Source organism: Bombina bombina, chromosome 12 (assembly GCF_027579735.1).
Source record: "Bombina bombina isolate aBomBom1 chromosome 12, aBomBom1.pri, whole genome shotgun sequence".
NCBI classification, from domain to species: domain Eukaryota; kingdom Metazoa; phylum Chordata; class Amphibia; order Anura; family Bombinatoridae; genus Bombina; species Bombina bombina.
In genome coordinates this window covers 142474053-142490756 of record NC_069510.1, presented here as the reverse complement: position 1 = coordinate 142490756, position 16704 = coordinate 142474053, and the positions used below count along the sequence as shown (strand labels likewise).

The 16704-nt window shown below is 43.7% G+C and overlaps 1 protein-coding gene across 1 annotated transcript in view; it reads left to right on the top strand.

The window, feature by feature from the left end:
• The window catches only part of PAPPA (pappalysin 1), a 1503354-nt gene that overhangs the window by 289414 nt on the left and 1197236 nt on the right, over positions 1-16704 (top strand). The window contains exon 4 of the mRNA XM_053695762.1: positions 15424-15717. Within this exon, the coding sequence (XP_053551737.1) occupies positions 15424-15717 (294 nt within the window). The remainder of the gene's footprint in view (positions 1-15423; positions 15718-16704) is intronic.

Sequence of the window (16704 nt, the reverse complement as noted above, 5' to 3'; positions counted from 1 at the left end):
AGCTGGAAAACCTCCGTGTATTGCTAGGGGAGGTGTTAGCGGCTCTGAATGATTGTAACACAGTTGCAATCCCAGAGAAAATGTGTAGGTTGGATAAATATTTTGCGGTACCGACGAGTACTGACGTTTTTCCTATACCTAAGAGACTTACTGAAATTATTACTAAGGAGTGGAACAGACCCGGTGTGCCTTTCTCACCCCCTCCTATATTCAGAAAAATGTTTCCAATAGACGTCACCACACGGGACTTATGGCAAACGGTCCCTAAGGTGGAGGGAGCAGTTTCTACTTTAGCTAAGCGTACCACTATCCCGGTGGAGGATAGCTGTGCCTTTTCAGATCCAATGGATAAAAAGTTAGAGGGTTACCTTAAGAAAATGTTTGTTCAACAAGGTTTTATATTACAACCCCTTGCATGCATTGCGCCTGTCACGGCTGCGGCAGCATTTTGGTTTGAGTCTCTGGAAGACACCCTTGACTCAGCGACATTAGATGAGATTTCACTTAAGCTTAAAACCCTTAAGCTAGCTAATTCATTTATTTCTGATGCCGTAGTACATTTAACTAAACTTACGGCTAAGAATTCCGGATTCGCCATTCAGGCACGCAGAGCGCTGTGGCTAAAATCCTGGTCAGCTGATGTAACTTCTAAATCAAAACTACTTAACATACCTTTCAAGGGGCATACTTTATTCGGGCCCGGTTTGAAAGAAATTATCGCTGATATTACGGGAGGTAAAGGCCATGCCCTGCCTCAAGACAGAGCCAAACCCAGGGCTAGACAGTCTAATTTTCGTGCCTTTCGTAATTTCAAGGCAGGAGCAGCTTCAACTTCCTCTGCTCCAAAACAGGAAGGAGCTGTTGCTCGCTACAGACAAGGCTGGAAACCTAACCAGGCCTGGAACAAGGGCAAGCAGGCCAGAAAGCCTGCTGCTGCCCCTAAGACAGCATGAAGTGAGGGCCCCCGATCCGGTAACGGATCTAGTGGGGGGCAGACTCTCTCTCTTCGCCCAGGCTTGGGCAAGAGATGTCCAGGATCCCTGGGCGTTGGAGATCATATCTCAGGGATATCTTCTGGACTTCAAAGCTTCTCCTCCACAAGGGAGATTTCACCTTTCAAGGTTGTCAACAAACCAGATAAAGAAAGAGGCGTTTCTACGCTGTGTACAAGACCTTTTACTAATGGGAGTGATCCATCCAGTTCCGCGGTCGGAACACGGACAAGGGTTTTACTCAAATCTGTTTGTGGTTCCCAAAAAAGAGGGAACCTTCAGACCAATATTGGATTTAAAGATCCTAAACAAATTCCTCAGAGTTCCATCATTCAAGATGGAAACTATTCGGACAATCTTACCCATGATCCAAAGAGGTCAGTACATGACCACAGTGGATTTAAAGGATGCTTATCTTCACATACCGATTCACAGAGAACATTACCGGTATCTAAGGTTTGCCTTCCTAGACAAGCATTACCAGTTTGTAGCTCTTCCCTTCGGGTTGGCTACGGCTCCAAGAATCTTTACAAAGGTTCTGGGCTCTCTTCTGGCGGTACTAAGACCGCGAGGAATTTCGGTAGCTCCGTACCTAGACGACATTCTGATACAAGCGTCAAGCTTTCAAACTGCCAAGTCTCATACAGAGTTAGTACTGGCATTTCTAAGATCACATGGGTGGAAAGTAAACGAGGAGAAGAGTTCTCTCTTACCACTCACAAGAGTTCCCTTCTTGGGGACTCTTATAGATTCTGTAGAAATGAAAATTTACCTGACAGAGGACAGGTTAACAAAGCTTCTAAATACTTGCCGTGCCCTTCATTCCATTCAACACCCGTCAGTGGCTCAATGCATGGAGGTAATCGGCTTAATGGTAGCGGCAATGGACATAGTTCCTTTTGCACGCCTGCACCTCAGACCGCTGCAATTGTGCATGCTAAGTCAGTGGAATGGGGATTACTCAGATTTGTCCCCTACGCTGAATCTGGATCAGGAGACCAGAGATTCTCTTCTATGGTGGCTTTCTCGGCCACATCTGTCCAGGGGGATGCCCTTCAGCAGGCCAGACTGGACAATTGTAACTACAGACGCCAGCCTACTAGGTTGGGGCGCTGTCTGGAATTCCCTGAAGGCTCAGGGATCATGGACTCAAGAGGAGAGTCTCCTTCCAATAAACATTCTGGAATTGAGAGCAGTTCTCAATGCCCTTCTGGCTTGGCCTCAGTTAGCAACTCTGAGGTTTATCAGGTTTCAGTCGGACAACATCACGACTGTGGCTTACATCAACCATCAGGGATGGACAAGAAGTTCCTTAGCGATGATGGAAGTATCAAAGATAATTCGCTGGGCAGAGTCTCACTCTTGCCACCTGTCAGCGATCCACATCCCAGGAGTGGACAACTGGGAGGCGGATTTCCTAAGTCGCCAGACTTTTCATCCGGGGGAGTGGGAACTTCATCCGGAGGCCTTTGCCCAAATACTTCGACGTTGGGGCAAACCAGATATGGATCTCATGGCGTCTCGCCGGAACGCCAAGCTTCCTCGTTACGGGTCCAGGTCCAGGGACCCGGGAGCGGTCCTGATAGATGCCTTGACAGCACCTTGGACCTTCAGGATGGCTTATGTGTTTCCACCCTTCCCGATGCTTCCTCGTTTGATTGCCAGGATCAAACAGGAGAAAGCATCAGTGATTCTAATAGCGCCTGCGTGGCCACGCAAGACCTGGTATGCAGATCTGGTGGACATGTCATCCTGTCCACCTTGGTCTCTGCCTCTGAGACAGGACCTTCTAATTCAGGGTCCTTTCAAACATCAAAATCTAATTTCTCTGAAGCTGACTGCATGGAAATTAAACGCTTAATTTTATCAAAGCGTGGATTTTCGGAGCCAGTAATTGATACCTTAATACAGGCTAGGAAACCTGTTACCAGGAAAATTTACCATAAGATATGGCGTAAATACTTACACTGGTGCGAATCCAAGGGTTACTCATGGAGTAAGGTTAGGATTCCTAGGATATTGTCTTTTCTACAAGAAGGTTTAGAAAAGGGTTTATCTGCTAGTTCGTTAAAGGGACAGATCTCAGCTCTGTCCATCCTTTTACACAAGCGTCTGTCAGAAGTTCCAGACGTTCAGGCTTTTTGTCAGGCTTTGGCCAGAATTAAGCCTGTGTTTAAATCTGTTGCTCCGCCGTGGAGCTTAAACTTAGTTCTTAACGTTTTACAGGGTGTTCCGTTTGAACCCCTTCACTCCATTGATATCAAGCTGTTATCTTGGAAAGTTCTGTTTTTAATGGCTATTTCCTCGGCTCGTAGAGTCTCTGAATTATCAGCCTTACATTGTGATTCTCCGTATCTGATTTTTCATTCAGATAAGGTAGTTCTGCGTACTAAACCTGGGTTCTTACCTAAGGTAGTCACTAACAAGAATATCAATCAAGAGATTGTTGTTCCATCATTGTGTCCTAACCCTTCTTCAAAGAAGGAACGACTTCTGCACAATCTAGATGTAGTCCGTGCCCTGAAATTTTATTTACAGGCAACTAAAGATTTTCGACAAACTTCTTCCCTGTTTGTCGTTTATTCTGGACAGAGGAGAGGTCAAAAAGCATCTGCTACCTCTCTATCCGTTTGGCTTCGTAGCATAATACGCTTAGCCTATGAGACTGCTGGACAGCAACCTCCTGAAAGGATTACAGCTCATTCTACTAGAGCTGTGGCTTCCACTTGGGCCTTTAAGAACGAGGCCTCTGTTGAACAGATTTGCAAGGCTGCAACTTTGTCTTCTCTTCATACTTTTTCCAAATTTTGCAAATTTGACATTTTTGCTTCTTCGGAGGCTGTTTTTGGGAGAAAGGTTCTTCAGGCAGTGGTTCCTTCCGTATAGAGATCCTGCCTGTCCCTCCCGTCATCCGTGTACTTAACTTTGGTATTGGTATCCCATAAGTAATGATGACCCGTGGACTGACTACACTTAACAGGAGAAAACATAATTTATGCTTACCTGATAAATTCCTTTCTCCTGTAGTGTAGTCAGTCCACGGCCCGCCCTGTTTTTTAAGGCAGGTCTAAATTTTTTAATTATACTCCAGTCACCACTGCACCCTATAGTTTCTCCTTTCTCGCTTGGTTCTCGGTCTAATGACTGGGTGTGACGTAGAGGGGAGGAGCTATATAGCAGCTCTGCTTGGGTGATCCTCTTGCACTTCCTGTTGGGGAGGAGTTAATATCCCATAAGTAATGATGACCCGTGGACTGACTACACTACAGGAGAAAGGAATTTATCAGGTAAGCATAAATTATGTTTTTAAGATCCAGGGAGCCACTACACCTACTTACTGTTGTAATGATACCTTTTGTTCTGCACAAATGCATGAGGAGTATACAGGGGGCCCTCGGTTTACACCGGTTCAATTTGCGACAACCTTTTTTTTTTCCAGTCATGTGACTGCTATTGAAAAGCTTTGGCAAGCAATGCATTAATTAAAAAAGCCAGTAGGTGGAGCTGTCCGCTTGTTTTGCAGCAAAGTTATGCAACTTAACATGTCTGAAATTGATCTGTGTACATAGAACAGACATTAGCTATCGAGCAGCCACTTCCCTATTATCTTCCTGTCCAGCAGCTTGAGGTGAGGGTGCCTAACTGCCTATTAATCACTGCAGATTGAAATGCATAGAATAGGTGCAGCCAGGTTAACTTATTACAGGTATGTGATAGACACACCACGGACGTGGAGCACTGAGTGTGTTAATTACATCAAGAAGCCTCCTTGATGTAATTAACACACTCAGTGCACTATTATATTAGAACAGTATTTCTGGAGAGGAAAGGGGAGTTTGTAACGCAGCACACAGCTTTATTGCAGGGGGGGCTGGCTGGGGGCATCATTTTATTGCAGTGGGGGCTGGCTGGGGGCATCATTTTATTGCAGTGGGGGCGGGCTGGGGGCATCATTTTATTGCAGTGGGGGCTGGCTGGGGGCATCATTTTATTGCAGTGGGGGCTGGCTGAGGGCATCATTTTATTGCAGGGGGGGCTGGCTGGGGGCATCATTTTATTGCAGTGGGGGCTGGCTGGGGGAATAATTTTATTGCAGTGGGGGCTGGCTGAGGGCATCATTTTATTGCAGGGGGGGCTGGCTGGGGGCATCATTTTATTGCAGGGGGGCTGGCTGGGGCTGGGACCATCATTTTATTGCAGTGGGGTCTGGCTGGGGGCATCATTTTATTGCAGTGGGGGCTGGCTGGGGGCATCATTTTATTGCAGTGGGGGCTGGCTGGGGGCATCATTTTATTGCAGTGGGGGCTGGCTGTGGGCATCATTTTATTGCAGGGGGGCTGGCTGGGGGCATCATTTTATTGCAGTGGGGGCTGGCTGGGGGCATCATTTTATTGCAGGAGGGGGGGCTGACTGAGGGTATCATTTTATTACAGGGGGGGCTGGCTGGGGGCATCATTTTATTGCAGGGGTGGGCTGGCTGGGGGCATCATTTTATTGCAGGGAATATATGTAGTAGTACTGACTTAGAGCTTTAGAAATGTCTTCTCTGTCCTGGTTGTCTAGCCCTAGAGGAGCTTTTTCTCTGTCCCTTTCACCTATTCCTCTGTCCATGACCTTGTGTAGTCCTAAAAAACATACAGGGATGATTTCCAAAAAAATTGCTACTGCTACTCTGAATAAAATTTAAATAATTTATAAATAAAAACAAAACAACAATCACTTAAATGGGGGCTATGGTAATGTTTTTTTTTTATGGGGAACCACGTTTTTAATTTCAATTATCCATTTTGCAAAGTCATTTTATGTTTTAATAGAGATTAATTTATTAAATAGAATAGATTAGATTATATACTTTGTGTTAGATTTAGATTTTTTTTATTCAACCTTTAAAAGCCAGCAGTAACCTTTGTACATTTTTCTACCCTTTTAATAATACCTTTTCTTCTCTCCCTACATTGATTCTAAAAGACTCCTTGTTTTTTGATTGACATGCCTCCTGGCTGACATATGTATTTAGTACATAAGTACTAAATACATATGTCAGCCAGGCATGTCAATCAAAAAATTTGTAATGCGTGCTAATTAAATACATTAATATTTCTCCAACATAGGTGTGTCCGGTCCACGGCGTCATCCTTACTTGTGGGATATTCTCTTCCCCAACAGGAAATGGCAAAGAGCCCAGCAAAGCTGGTCACATGATCCCTCCTAGGCTCCGCCTACCCCAGTCATTCTCTTTGCCGTTGTACAGGCAACATCTCCACGGAGATGGCTTAGAGTTTTTTAGTGTTTAACTGTAGTTTTTATTATTCAATCAAGAGTTTGTTATTTTAAAATAGTGCTGGTATGTACTATTTACTCAGAAACAGAAAAGAGATGAAGATTTCTGTTTGTATGAGGAAAATGATTTTAGCACCGTAACTAAAATCCATGGCTGTTCCACACAGGACTGTTGAGAGCAATTAACTTCAGTTGGGGGAACAGTGTGCAGTCTCTTACTGCTTGAGGTATGACACATTCTAACAAGACGATGTAATGCTGGAAGCTGTCATTTTCCCTATGGGATCCGGTAAGCCATGTTTATTATGATAGTAAATAAGGGCTTCACAAGGGCTTATTAAGACTGTAGACTTTTTCTGGGCTAAATCGATTCATTATTAACACTTATTTAGCCTTGAGGAATCATTTATTCTGGGTATTTTGATATGATTATATCGGCAGGCACTGTTTTAGACACCTTATTCTTTAGGGACTTTCCCTAATCATAGTCAGAGCCTCATTTTCGCGCCGGTATGGCGCACTTGTTTTTGAGGACAGCATGGCATGCAGCTGCATGTGTGTGGAGCTCTGATACATAGAAAAGTCTTTCTGAAGGCATCATTTGGTATCGTATTCCCCTTTGGGCTTGGTTGGGTCTCAGCAAAGCAGATTCCAGGGACTGTAAAGGGGTTAAATATAAAAACGGCTCCGGTTCCGTTATTTTAAGGGTTAAAGCTTCCAAATTTGGTGTGCAATACTTTTAAGGCTTTAAGACAATGTGGTGAAATTTTGGTGAATTTTGAACAATTCCTTCATACTTTTTCGCAATTGCAATAATAAAGTGTGTTTAGTTTAAAATTTAAAGTGACAGTAATGGTTTTATTTTAAAACGTTTTTTGTGCTTTGTTATCAAGTTTATGCCTGTTTAACATGTCTGAACTACCAGATAGATTGTGTTCTGACTGTGGGGAAACCAAGGTTCTCTTCTCATTTAACTATATGTTTTTTATGTCATAAAAAAATTTAGTAAAAATGATGCCCAAGATGATTCCTCAAGTGAGGGGAGTAAGCATGGTACTGCATCATCCCCTCCTTCGTCTACACCAGTCTTGCCCATACAGGAGGCCCCTAGTACATCTAGTGCGCCAATACTCCTTACTATGCAACATTTAACGGCTGTAATGGATAATTCTATCAAAAACATTTTAGCCAATATGCCCACTTATCAGCGAAAGCGCGACTGCTCTGTTTTAGAAAATTCTGTAGAGCATGAGAACGCTGATGATATGGTTTCTGAAGGGCCCCTACACCAATCTGAGGGGGCCAGGGAGGTTTTGTCTGAGGGAGAAATTTCAGATTCAGGAAACATTTCTCAACAAGCTGAACCTGATGTGATTACTTTTAAATTTAAGTTGGAACATCTCCGCGCTCTGCTTAAGGAGGTGTTATCCAATTTGGATGATTGTGATTATCTGGTCATTCCAGAACCACTATGTAAAATGGAAAAGTTCTTAGTGGCCCCGGGGCCCCCCGAAGCTTTTCCTATATCCAAGCGGGTGGCGTACATTGTTAGTAAAGAATGGGACAGGCCCGGTATACCTTTAGTACCTCCCCCCATATTTATAAAATTGTTTTCCTATAGTCGACCCCAGAAAGGACTGATGGCAGACAGTCCCCAAGGTCGAGGGGGGCGGTTTCTACTCTACACAAGCGCGCCACTATCCCCGGTGGAGGATAGCTGTGCTTTTTCAGATCCAATGGATAAAAAATTAGAGGGTTACCTTAAGAAAATGTTTGTTCAACAAGGTTTTATATTGCAACCCCTTGCATGCATTGCGCCGATCACGGCTGCAGCGGCATTCTGTATTGAGTCTCTGGAAGAGAACATTGGTTCAGCTACTCTGGACGACATTACGGACAGGCTTAGAGTCCTTAAACTAGCTAATTCATTCATTTCGGAGGCCGTAGTACATCTTACTAAACTTACGGCGAAAGAATTCAGGATTCGCCATTCAGGCACGCAGGGCGCTGTGGCTAAAATCCTGGTCAGCTGATGTTACTTCTAAGTCTAAATTGCTTAATATACCTTTCAAAGGGCAGACCTTATTCGGGCCCGGGTTGAAAGAGATTATCGCTGACATTACAGGAGGTAAAGGCCATGCCCTGCCTCAGGACAAAGCCAAAGCCAAGACTAGACAGTCTAATTTTCGTTCCTTTCGTAATTTCAAAGCAGGAGCAGCATCAACTTCCTCTGCACCAAAACAGGAAGGAGCTGTTGCTCGCTACAGACAAGGCTGGAAACCTAACCAGTCCTGGAACAAGGGCAAGCAGACTAGGAAACCTGCTGCTGCCCCTAAAACAGCATGAATTGAGGGCCCCCGATCCGGGATCGGATCTAGTGGGGGGCAGACTTTCTCTCTTCGCCCAGGCTTGGGCAAGAGATGTTCAGGATCCCTGGGCGCTAGAGATAATATCTCAGGGATACCTTCTGGACTTCAAATACTCTCCTCCAAGAGAGAGATTTCATCTGTCAAGATTGTCAACAATCCAGACAAAGAAAGAGGCGTTTCTACGCTGCGTACAAGAGCTCTTGTTAATGGGAGTAATCCATCCAGTTCCACGATCGGAACAGGGACAGGGGTTTTACTCAAATCTGTTTGTGGTTCCCAAAAAAGAGGGAACTTTCAGACCAATCCTGGACTTAAAGATCCTAAACAAATTCCTAAGAGTTCCATCGTTCAAGATGGAGACTATTCGGACAATTTTACCTATGATCCAAGAGGGTCAGTACATGACCACTGTAGATTTAAAAGATGCTTACCTTCACATACCGATTCACAAAGATCATTATCGGTACCTAAGGTTTGCCTTCCTAGACAGGCATTACCAGTTTGTGGCTCTTCCATTCGGATTGGCTACAGCTCCAAGAATCTTCACAAAGGTTCTGGGTGCTCTTCTGGCGGTACTAAGACCGCGGGGAATCTCGGTAGCTCCATACCTAGACGACATTCTGATACAAGCTTCAAGCTTTCAAACTGCCAAGTCTCATACAGAGTTAGTGCTGGCATTTCTAAGGTCACATGGATGGAAGGTGAACGAAAAGAAAAGTTCACTCGTTCCACTCACAAGAGTTCCCTTCCTGGGGACTCTTATAGATTCTGTAGAAATGAAGATTTACCTGACAGAGGACAGGCTAACAAGACTTCAAAGTGCTTGCCGCACCCTTCATTCCATTCAACACCCGTCAGTGGCTCAATGCATGGAGGTAATCGGCTTAATGGTAGCGGCAATGGACATAGTACCCTTTGCACGCTTACACCTCAGACCACTGCAACTGTGCATGCTAAGTCAGTGGAATGGGGATTACTCAGACTTATCCCCTTCTCTGAATCTGGATCAAGAGACCAGAAATTCTCTTCTATGGTGGCTTTCTCGGCCACATCTGTCCAGGGGGATGCCATTCAGCAGACCAGACTGGACAATTGTAACAACAGACGCCAGCCTTCTAGGTTGGGGTGCCGTCTGGAATTCTCTGAAGGCTCAGGGACAATGGAGTCAGGAGGAGAGTCTCCTGCCAATAAACATTCTGGAATTGAGAGCAGTTCTCAATGCCCTCCTGGCTTGGCCCCAGTTGACAACTCGGGGGTTCATCAGGTTTCAGTCGGACAACATCACGACTGTAGCTTACATCAACCATCAGGGAGGGACAAGAAGCTCCCTAGCTATGATGGAAGTATCAAAGATAATTCGCTGGGCAGAGTCTCACTCTTGCCACCTGTCAGCAATCCACATCCCGGGAGTGGAGAACTGGGAGGTGGATTTCTTAAGTCGTCAGACTTTTCATCCGGGGGAGTGGGAACTTCATCCGGAGGTCTTTGCCCAAATACTTCGACGTTGGGGCAAACCAGAGATAGATCTCATGGCGTCTCGACAGAACGCCAAGCTTCCTCGTTACGGGTCCAGATCCAGGGATCCAGGAGCAGTCCTGATAGATGCTCTGACAGCACCTTGGGACTTCAGGATGGCTTACATGTTTCCACCCTTCCCGTTGCTTCCTCGATTGATTGCCAGAATCAAACAAGAGAGAGCATCAGTGATTCTAATAGCACCTGCGTGGCCACGCAGGACTTGGTATGCAGACCTGGTGGACATGTCATCCTGTCCACCTTGGTCTCTACCTCTGAAACAGGACCTTCTGATACAGGGTCCCTTCAAACATCAAAATCTAACTTCTCTGAAGCTGACTGCTTGGAAATTGAACGCTTGATTTTATCAAGACGTGGGTTTTCTGTGTCAGTTATTGATACCTTAATACAGGCTAGGAAACCTGTTACCAGAAAGATTTACCATAAGATATGGCGTAAATACCTATATTAGTGTGAATCCAAAGGTTACTCTTGGAGTAAGGTTAGGATTCCTAGGATATTGTCTTTTCTACAAGAAGGTTTAGAAAAGGGTTTATCTGCTAGTTCATTAAAGGGACAGATCTCAGCTCTGTCCATTCTGTTACACAAACGTCTGTCAGAAGTTCCTGACGTCCAGGCTTTTTGTCAGGCTTTGGCCAGGATTAAGCCTGTGTTTAAAACTGTTGCTCCACCATGGAGTTTAAACCTTGTTCTTAATGTTTTACAGGGCGTTCCGTTTGAACCCCTTCATTCCATTGATATAAAGTTGTTATCTTGGAAAGTTCTATTTTTAATGGCTATTTCCTCGGCTCGAAGAGTCTCTGAATTATCAGCCTTACATTGTGATTCTCCTTATTTGATTTTTCATTCGGATAAGGTAGTCCTGCGTACTAAACCTGGGTTCTTACCTAAGGTAGTTACTAACAGGAATATCAATCAAGAGATTGTTGTTCCTTCTTTATGCCCAAATCCTTCTTCAAAGAAGGAACGTCTACTGCACAACCTGGATGTAGTCCGTGCTCTAAAATTTTACTTACAGGCAACTAAGGAATTTCGACAAACGTCTTCTCTGTTTGTCATTTACTCTGGGCAGAGGAGAGGTCAAAAAGCTTCCGCTACCTCTCTTTCTTTTTGGCTTCGTAGCATAATTCGTTTAGCTTATGAGACTGCTGGACAGCAGCCTCCTGAAAGAATTACAGCTCATTCTACTAGAGCTGTGGCTTCCACTTGGGCCTTCAAGAATGAGGCCTCTGTTGAACAGATTTGCAAGGCTGCAACTTGGTCTTCGCTTCATACTTTTTCCAAATTTTACAAATTTGACACTTTTGCTTCATCGGAGGCTATTTTTGGGAGAAAGGTTCTTCAGGCAGTGGTTCCTTCTGTATAAAGAGCCTGCCTATCCCTCCCGTCATCCGTGTACTTTTGCTTTGGTATTGGTATCCCAGAAGTAATGATGACCCGTGGACTGATCACACTTAACAGAAGAAAACATAATTTATGCTTACCTGATAAATTCCTTTCTTCTGTAGTGTGATCAGTCCACGGCCCGCCCTGTTTTTAAGGCAGGTAAATATTTTTTAATTTATACTCCAGTCACCACTTCACCCTTGGCTTTTCCTTTCTCGTTGGTCCTTGGTCGAATGACTGGGAGTGACGTAGAGGGGAGGAGCTATATGCAGCTCTGCTGGGTGAATCCTCTTGCACTTCCTGTTGGGGAGGAGTAATATCCCAGAAGTAATGATGACCCGTGGACTGATCACACTACAGAAGAAAGGAATTTATCAGGTAAGCATAAATTATGTTTTTTTGATTGACATGCCTCCTGGCTGACATATGTATTTAGTACATAAGTACTAAATACATATGTCAGCCAGGCATGTCAATCAAAAAATTTGTAATGCGTGCTAATTAAATACATTAATATTTTACTCTGAAACCCAGTAACTAAGATTAACATTAGACTTATGAGCTGGATCACTAGTGTTTTATGGATGGGTCCTTAGTAAAGTTGTGGGGTCATGGTAGAGCATCTTGGGTGTGTTATGGGTGGAGTAAGGCATGTCCTGGGTGGAACTGGGGAAGTGCAATTCACTGCTGCTTTTCATACAGGGGCGTACTGTGTCCTACAAACTGAGAATAATATTGAGGAATCAGTCACAAAGTTGAAGTTACGCTGGGTCTGGATATTTCAACAAGACAACGACCAAAAACACTGCTGGTTCAAATGGCCGTGGCTTTTTCAAATGGGCGTGGTTTTCTCAAAGGGTTGCAGCTTTCTCAAAGGGGCTGGGTCTTGTGCACCACCATCTTAAAAATTCACCAGCCGCCACTGGTCCCAATTATCCATTTTCCCTCCCCGGTGTCATGTGACTCGTTAGTGTTACAAGGTCTCAGGTGTGAATGGGGAGCAGGTGTGTTAAATTTGGTGTTATCGCTCTCACACTCTCTCATACTGTTCACAACATGGCACCTCATGGCAAAGAACTCTCTGAGGATCTGAAAAAAAGGATTCTTGCTTTACATAAAGATGGCCTAGGCTATAAGAAGATTGCCAAGACCCATGAAACTGAGCTGCAGCACGGTGGGCAAGACCATACAGCGGTTTCACAGTGCGGGTTCCACTCAGAACAGGCCTCACCATGGTCGACCAAAGAAGTTGAGTGCACATGCTCAGCGTCATATCCAGAGGTTGTCTTTGGGAAATAGATGTATGAGTGCTGCCAGCATTGCTGCAGAGGTTGAAGGGGTGGGGGGTCAGCCTGTCTGTTCTCAGACCCTACGCCGCACACTGCATCAAATTGGTATGCATGGCTGCCGTCCCAGAAGGAAACCTCTTCTAAAGCTGATGCACAAGAATGCCTGCAAACAATTTGCTGAACACAAGCAGACTAAGGATGTCCTGTGGTCCGATGAGACCAAGATAAACTTATTTGGTTCAGATGGTGTCAGGCGTGTGTGGCGGCAAACAGGTGAGGAGTACAAAGACAAGTGTGCCTTGCCTACAGTCAAGCATGGTGGTAGGAGTGTCATGGTCTGGGCCTACATGAGTGCTGCCGGCACTGGGGAGACCAGTGATGTCGTCATGGAGGAGTGGAAGACTATTTTGAGCGGACAGCAAATTGATTCAGAAAGAATATTCCATTTTAAACAAATTTCCAATTTACTTCTCTTATCTAGTTTGCTCAGTTCTCTTGGTATCCATTGTTGAAAAACGTTCATAGGTAGGTACTTCTGTGCTAGCTGCCTGTCACTGTCTCACCCAATGTGTAAAGCTAATCCCCAGTAGAGCGTGGTTCTCCTTCAACAAAGGATGCAAAGAGAATGAAGCAAATTTGCTAATTGAAGTAAATCTAATATCAGTGCAGCAGTTCAGGGGTAAACTAATAGAATGGTCAGAAACAGGCAAGGGTCAGCAACAATAAGGCAATCAGCAGTTCAGGAGTTAAGCAATAGAGTAGTCTTGAAAACAGGCAGAGTTCAGTAACGATAGGGGAATCAGCAGTTCAAGTAGAAAAATATAAGCACCCAGGAGCGCACACAGTAACACCTATACTTGGGCAAAGTGCATAAAGTGAGAGGTACTTACATAGGCGCAGGTTCCCGCCAAGAACATCAAACAGGAGAGCGGCATCAGAGGCCAGAAGAGGCGTGCGGCGATGACGTCATCGCTGCACAAATGGCAACGGCCATGGTAGGGGAGGCAAAGCTGCTGCCAAGACGGAGCGACGTGACAGTCTGTTAGTAAATATATAGGCAGATTTCAGTGTTCTGATGGTGGGTTTTCCTGAGAGAAGGTGTGTTGTTGAAAGAAGATTTGGTTTCCTAACAATGGGGTAATAGGTGAGATTGGGGTAGAAAACTCTTCATAGTGTGTTACTACTGTGTCCCACATGTCTAAAGAGGCTTTGATAAATGTGTTATCTGAGATATTCTCTGGTCTGGCTGATTTAGGGAGCCAACATATGTCCCTCATACTGTTGCATTTGGATATGGTAGCCTCGATTTGAATCCAGAGTTTAAATGGACAGGCATGGTTCCAGGCCAATACTCTAGTTAAATGCAATGCTCTGTAATAGTTTTTTAAATTGGGAATATTGAGGCCACCATCTTCTTTGCTTAGATATAGAGCTTTTTGGGTAATGTCTGAAAGACGTATAAATATTTTGGGACAATCATCATTTTGACAGCATTTATGCGGCCCATCCAAGATAAGTGGGCTTGTTTATGCTATGTTTCCAGTAATTTATGTGAGTTAGTTTGTAGTTGAGTATAGTTAGTTTGGAATAGATCTTGCATGCTTTCTGGTACGATCAATCCCAGATATTTAAGTTTCTTAGTGATAGTGAATTTAGTGTTGTGGGTAATATAGGCTAAGTCCCGGACTGTAGTGTTAATGGGCATGATACCAGATTTTCCCATGTTAATAGAGAAGTTGGAGACATGTTTGTAATCTTCAAGAGTTTGTACTAGTGCTGGTAGTGAGGAAGATGGGTATTGTAGTGTGAAGATGTCATCTGCGAAAAGGAGACATTTTTGAGTAATGTTGTCATAAGTTATACCTTTAATAGCTGGGTTTGCTCTGATTTGTATGGCTAGAATTTCCACTGCGAGGGCGAAAACTAATGGGGACAAGGCCTTATAACTTTTGTGTGCAAACTTTTTTTTTTTAATATTTTTTATTAGATGGTGTTATTATGAATGTAAGAAACTTTGTAATGTATTTTTGTGACACTTTTTTTTGTTTCACAAAATAGTTAACCAGAGCTCTGAGGACACGATAATCATTCTGGCGTAAATTTAACATGCGCGCAAAAGATTGTGATAACCCGATATTGTTTGCGTGAAAACTTTTGCACCTCACTTGTAATCTGGCACAATATGTAATAATGTCTTCAATATAGAAAAATTGCCCAAAATAATCTGACAGAAACCCCTGGGAGAGCATAAGATTGTGACTGGGTTAATGGAAATAATTTATTAAAAATAAAAATAAACATTGCAGCCATAATTATACAGCATCTTGCTATATAATTAAAAACTAATTTATATTTTAGAATGAATAACCTTTAGATTATAATGTGGAACTGAGAATGCCAACAATTTTCAGAATTAAATTAATGGAAACCATTTTATATTGCAATCTCAAAAAAGTTTCTTTCTTTAAATGACTTGAGGCTGCAACATTTTTTTTTCCATTAAGTATATGTAATGTATGCACATTTCTTTATGTACATGACTTCAACATGTATTTTATATTTACCTTACAGGGGGCATTGTGTTGAACCCTTCTTTTTATGGCATCCCAGGCCACGCACACACCATGATCCATGAGATAGGGCACAGCCTTGGGCTTTACCATGTCTTCCGGGGCATTTCAGAGACTTTATCCTGCAGCGACCCCTGCATGGAGACGGATCCTTCGTTTGAGACTGGAGATCTCTGCCGTGATACTAATCCAGCTCCCAAGTATAAGGGATGTAGAGATCCTGGGCCTGGAAATGACACTTGTGGCTTCCAAAGATTTGTGAATACTCCATTCAATAACTATATGAGTTATGCAGGTATGTTGTTTTTTTTTAATTTTTTAGGTCTATCCTATAAACTGAGAGCTCATCTTGATACTTATTTGTGAAAAATGATGACGTTACTGCTTATATTTTGCATTAGATTGTCTTTAAATATTTTATATACATTTAATTTTAGTAATATTTTAGGATCTGTGTTCTAAAAATAACATGTGTGAAGTTTATCTCATACCTATTTTTCTTCTTAAACAGGAAGAGTCCACAACTGCATTTATTACTTTTGGGAAATACAGAACCTGGCCACCAGGAGGAGGCAAAGACACCTCCAGCCAAAGGCTTAAATACCTCCACCACTTCCCTCATCCCCCAGTCATTCTTTGCCTGTCATCACAGGAGGTTGTCAGAGAAGTGTCAGAAGTTCGAGAGAGTCTCTTATGGAGGGTAGTACTCTTCGCTATGTGACTGGAGTTTTAAGTAATCCTGTCAGCCTCTCAGTGAGAGCATGGATAAAGGTTAGAGTCTGGAGATGCAGGGAGAGTTTTCCTGTGAAACCATCCCGACTCATATTAAAAGCTCCTTGGTAATCAGCGTTGACGAGTTTCGCTGCCCTTATCACACTTGAAGGGCCGTGTTCCTGATCCACGGCGTAGATTCCAGTATGATAGTTTCATTTTATTTAGATATGTTAATATTATGTTAACGAAATAAGGTAGGATCCCAGTGGGACTCCTTTTAGCTTAATAAGGAATCATGGGTTAATATCTCCTGAGGAGGGGGGGGTATTGAACAGGGGGGACTTTAATCATGTTTGCTATATGGTTCTATCTGCTAATGTGTAGCAATACCTAGGCTCACGGCTTTTACGGAACATAACGACCTTATCTTAATGACGCAATCTCTCGAGATTGCACACCCTTTTTGTGACTGGCACGGTGCACCTGGTGACAGGTACGGTCACTTCCGTATGCTCACTGTTTGCGACAGGAGAGTCTAGCTCGTGGGTTGTCTGGTTCACAGGAGGGG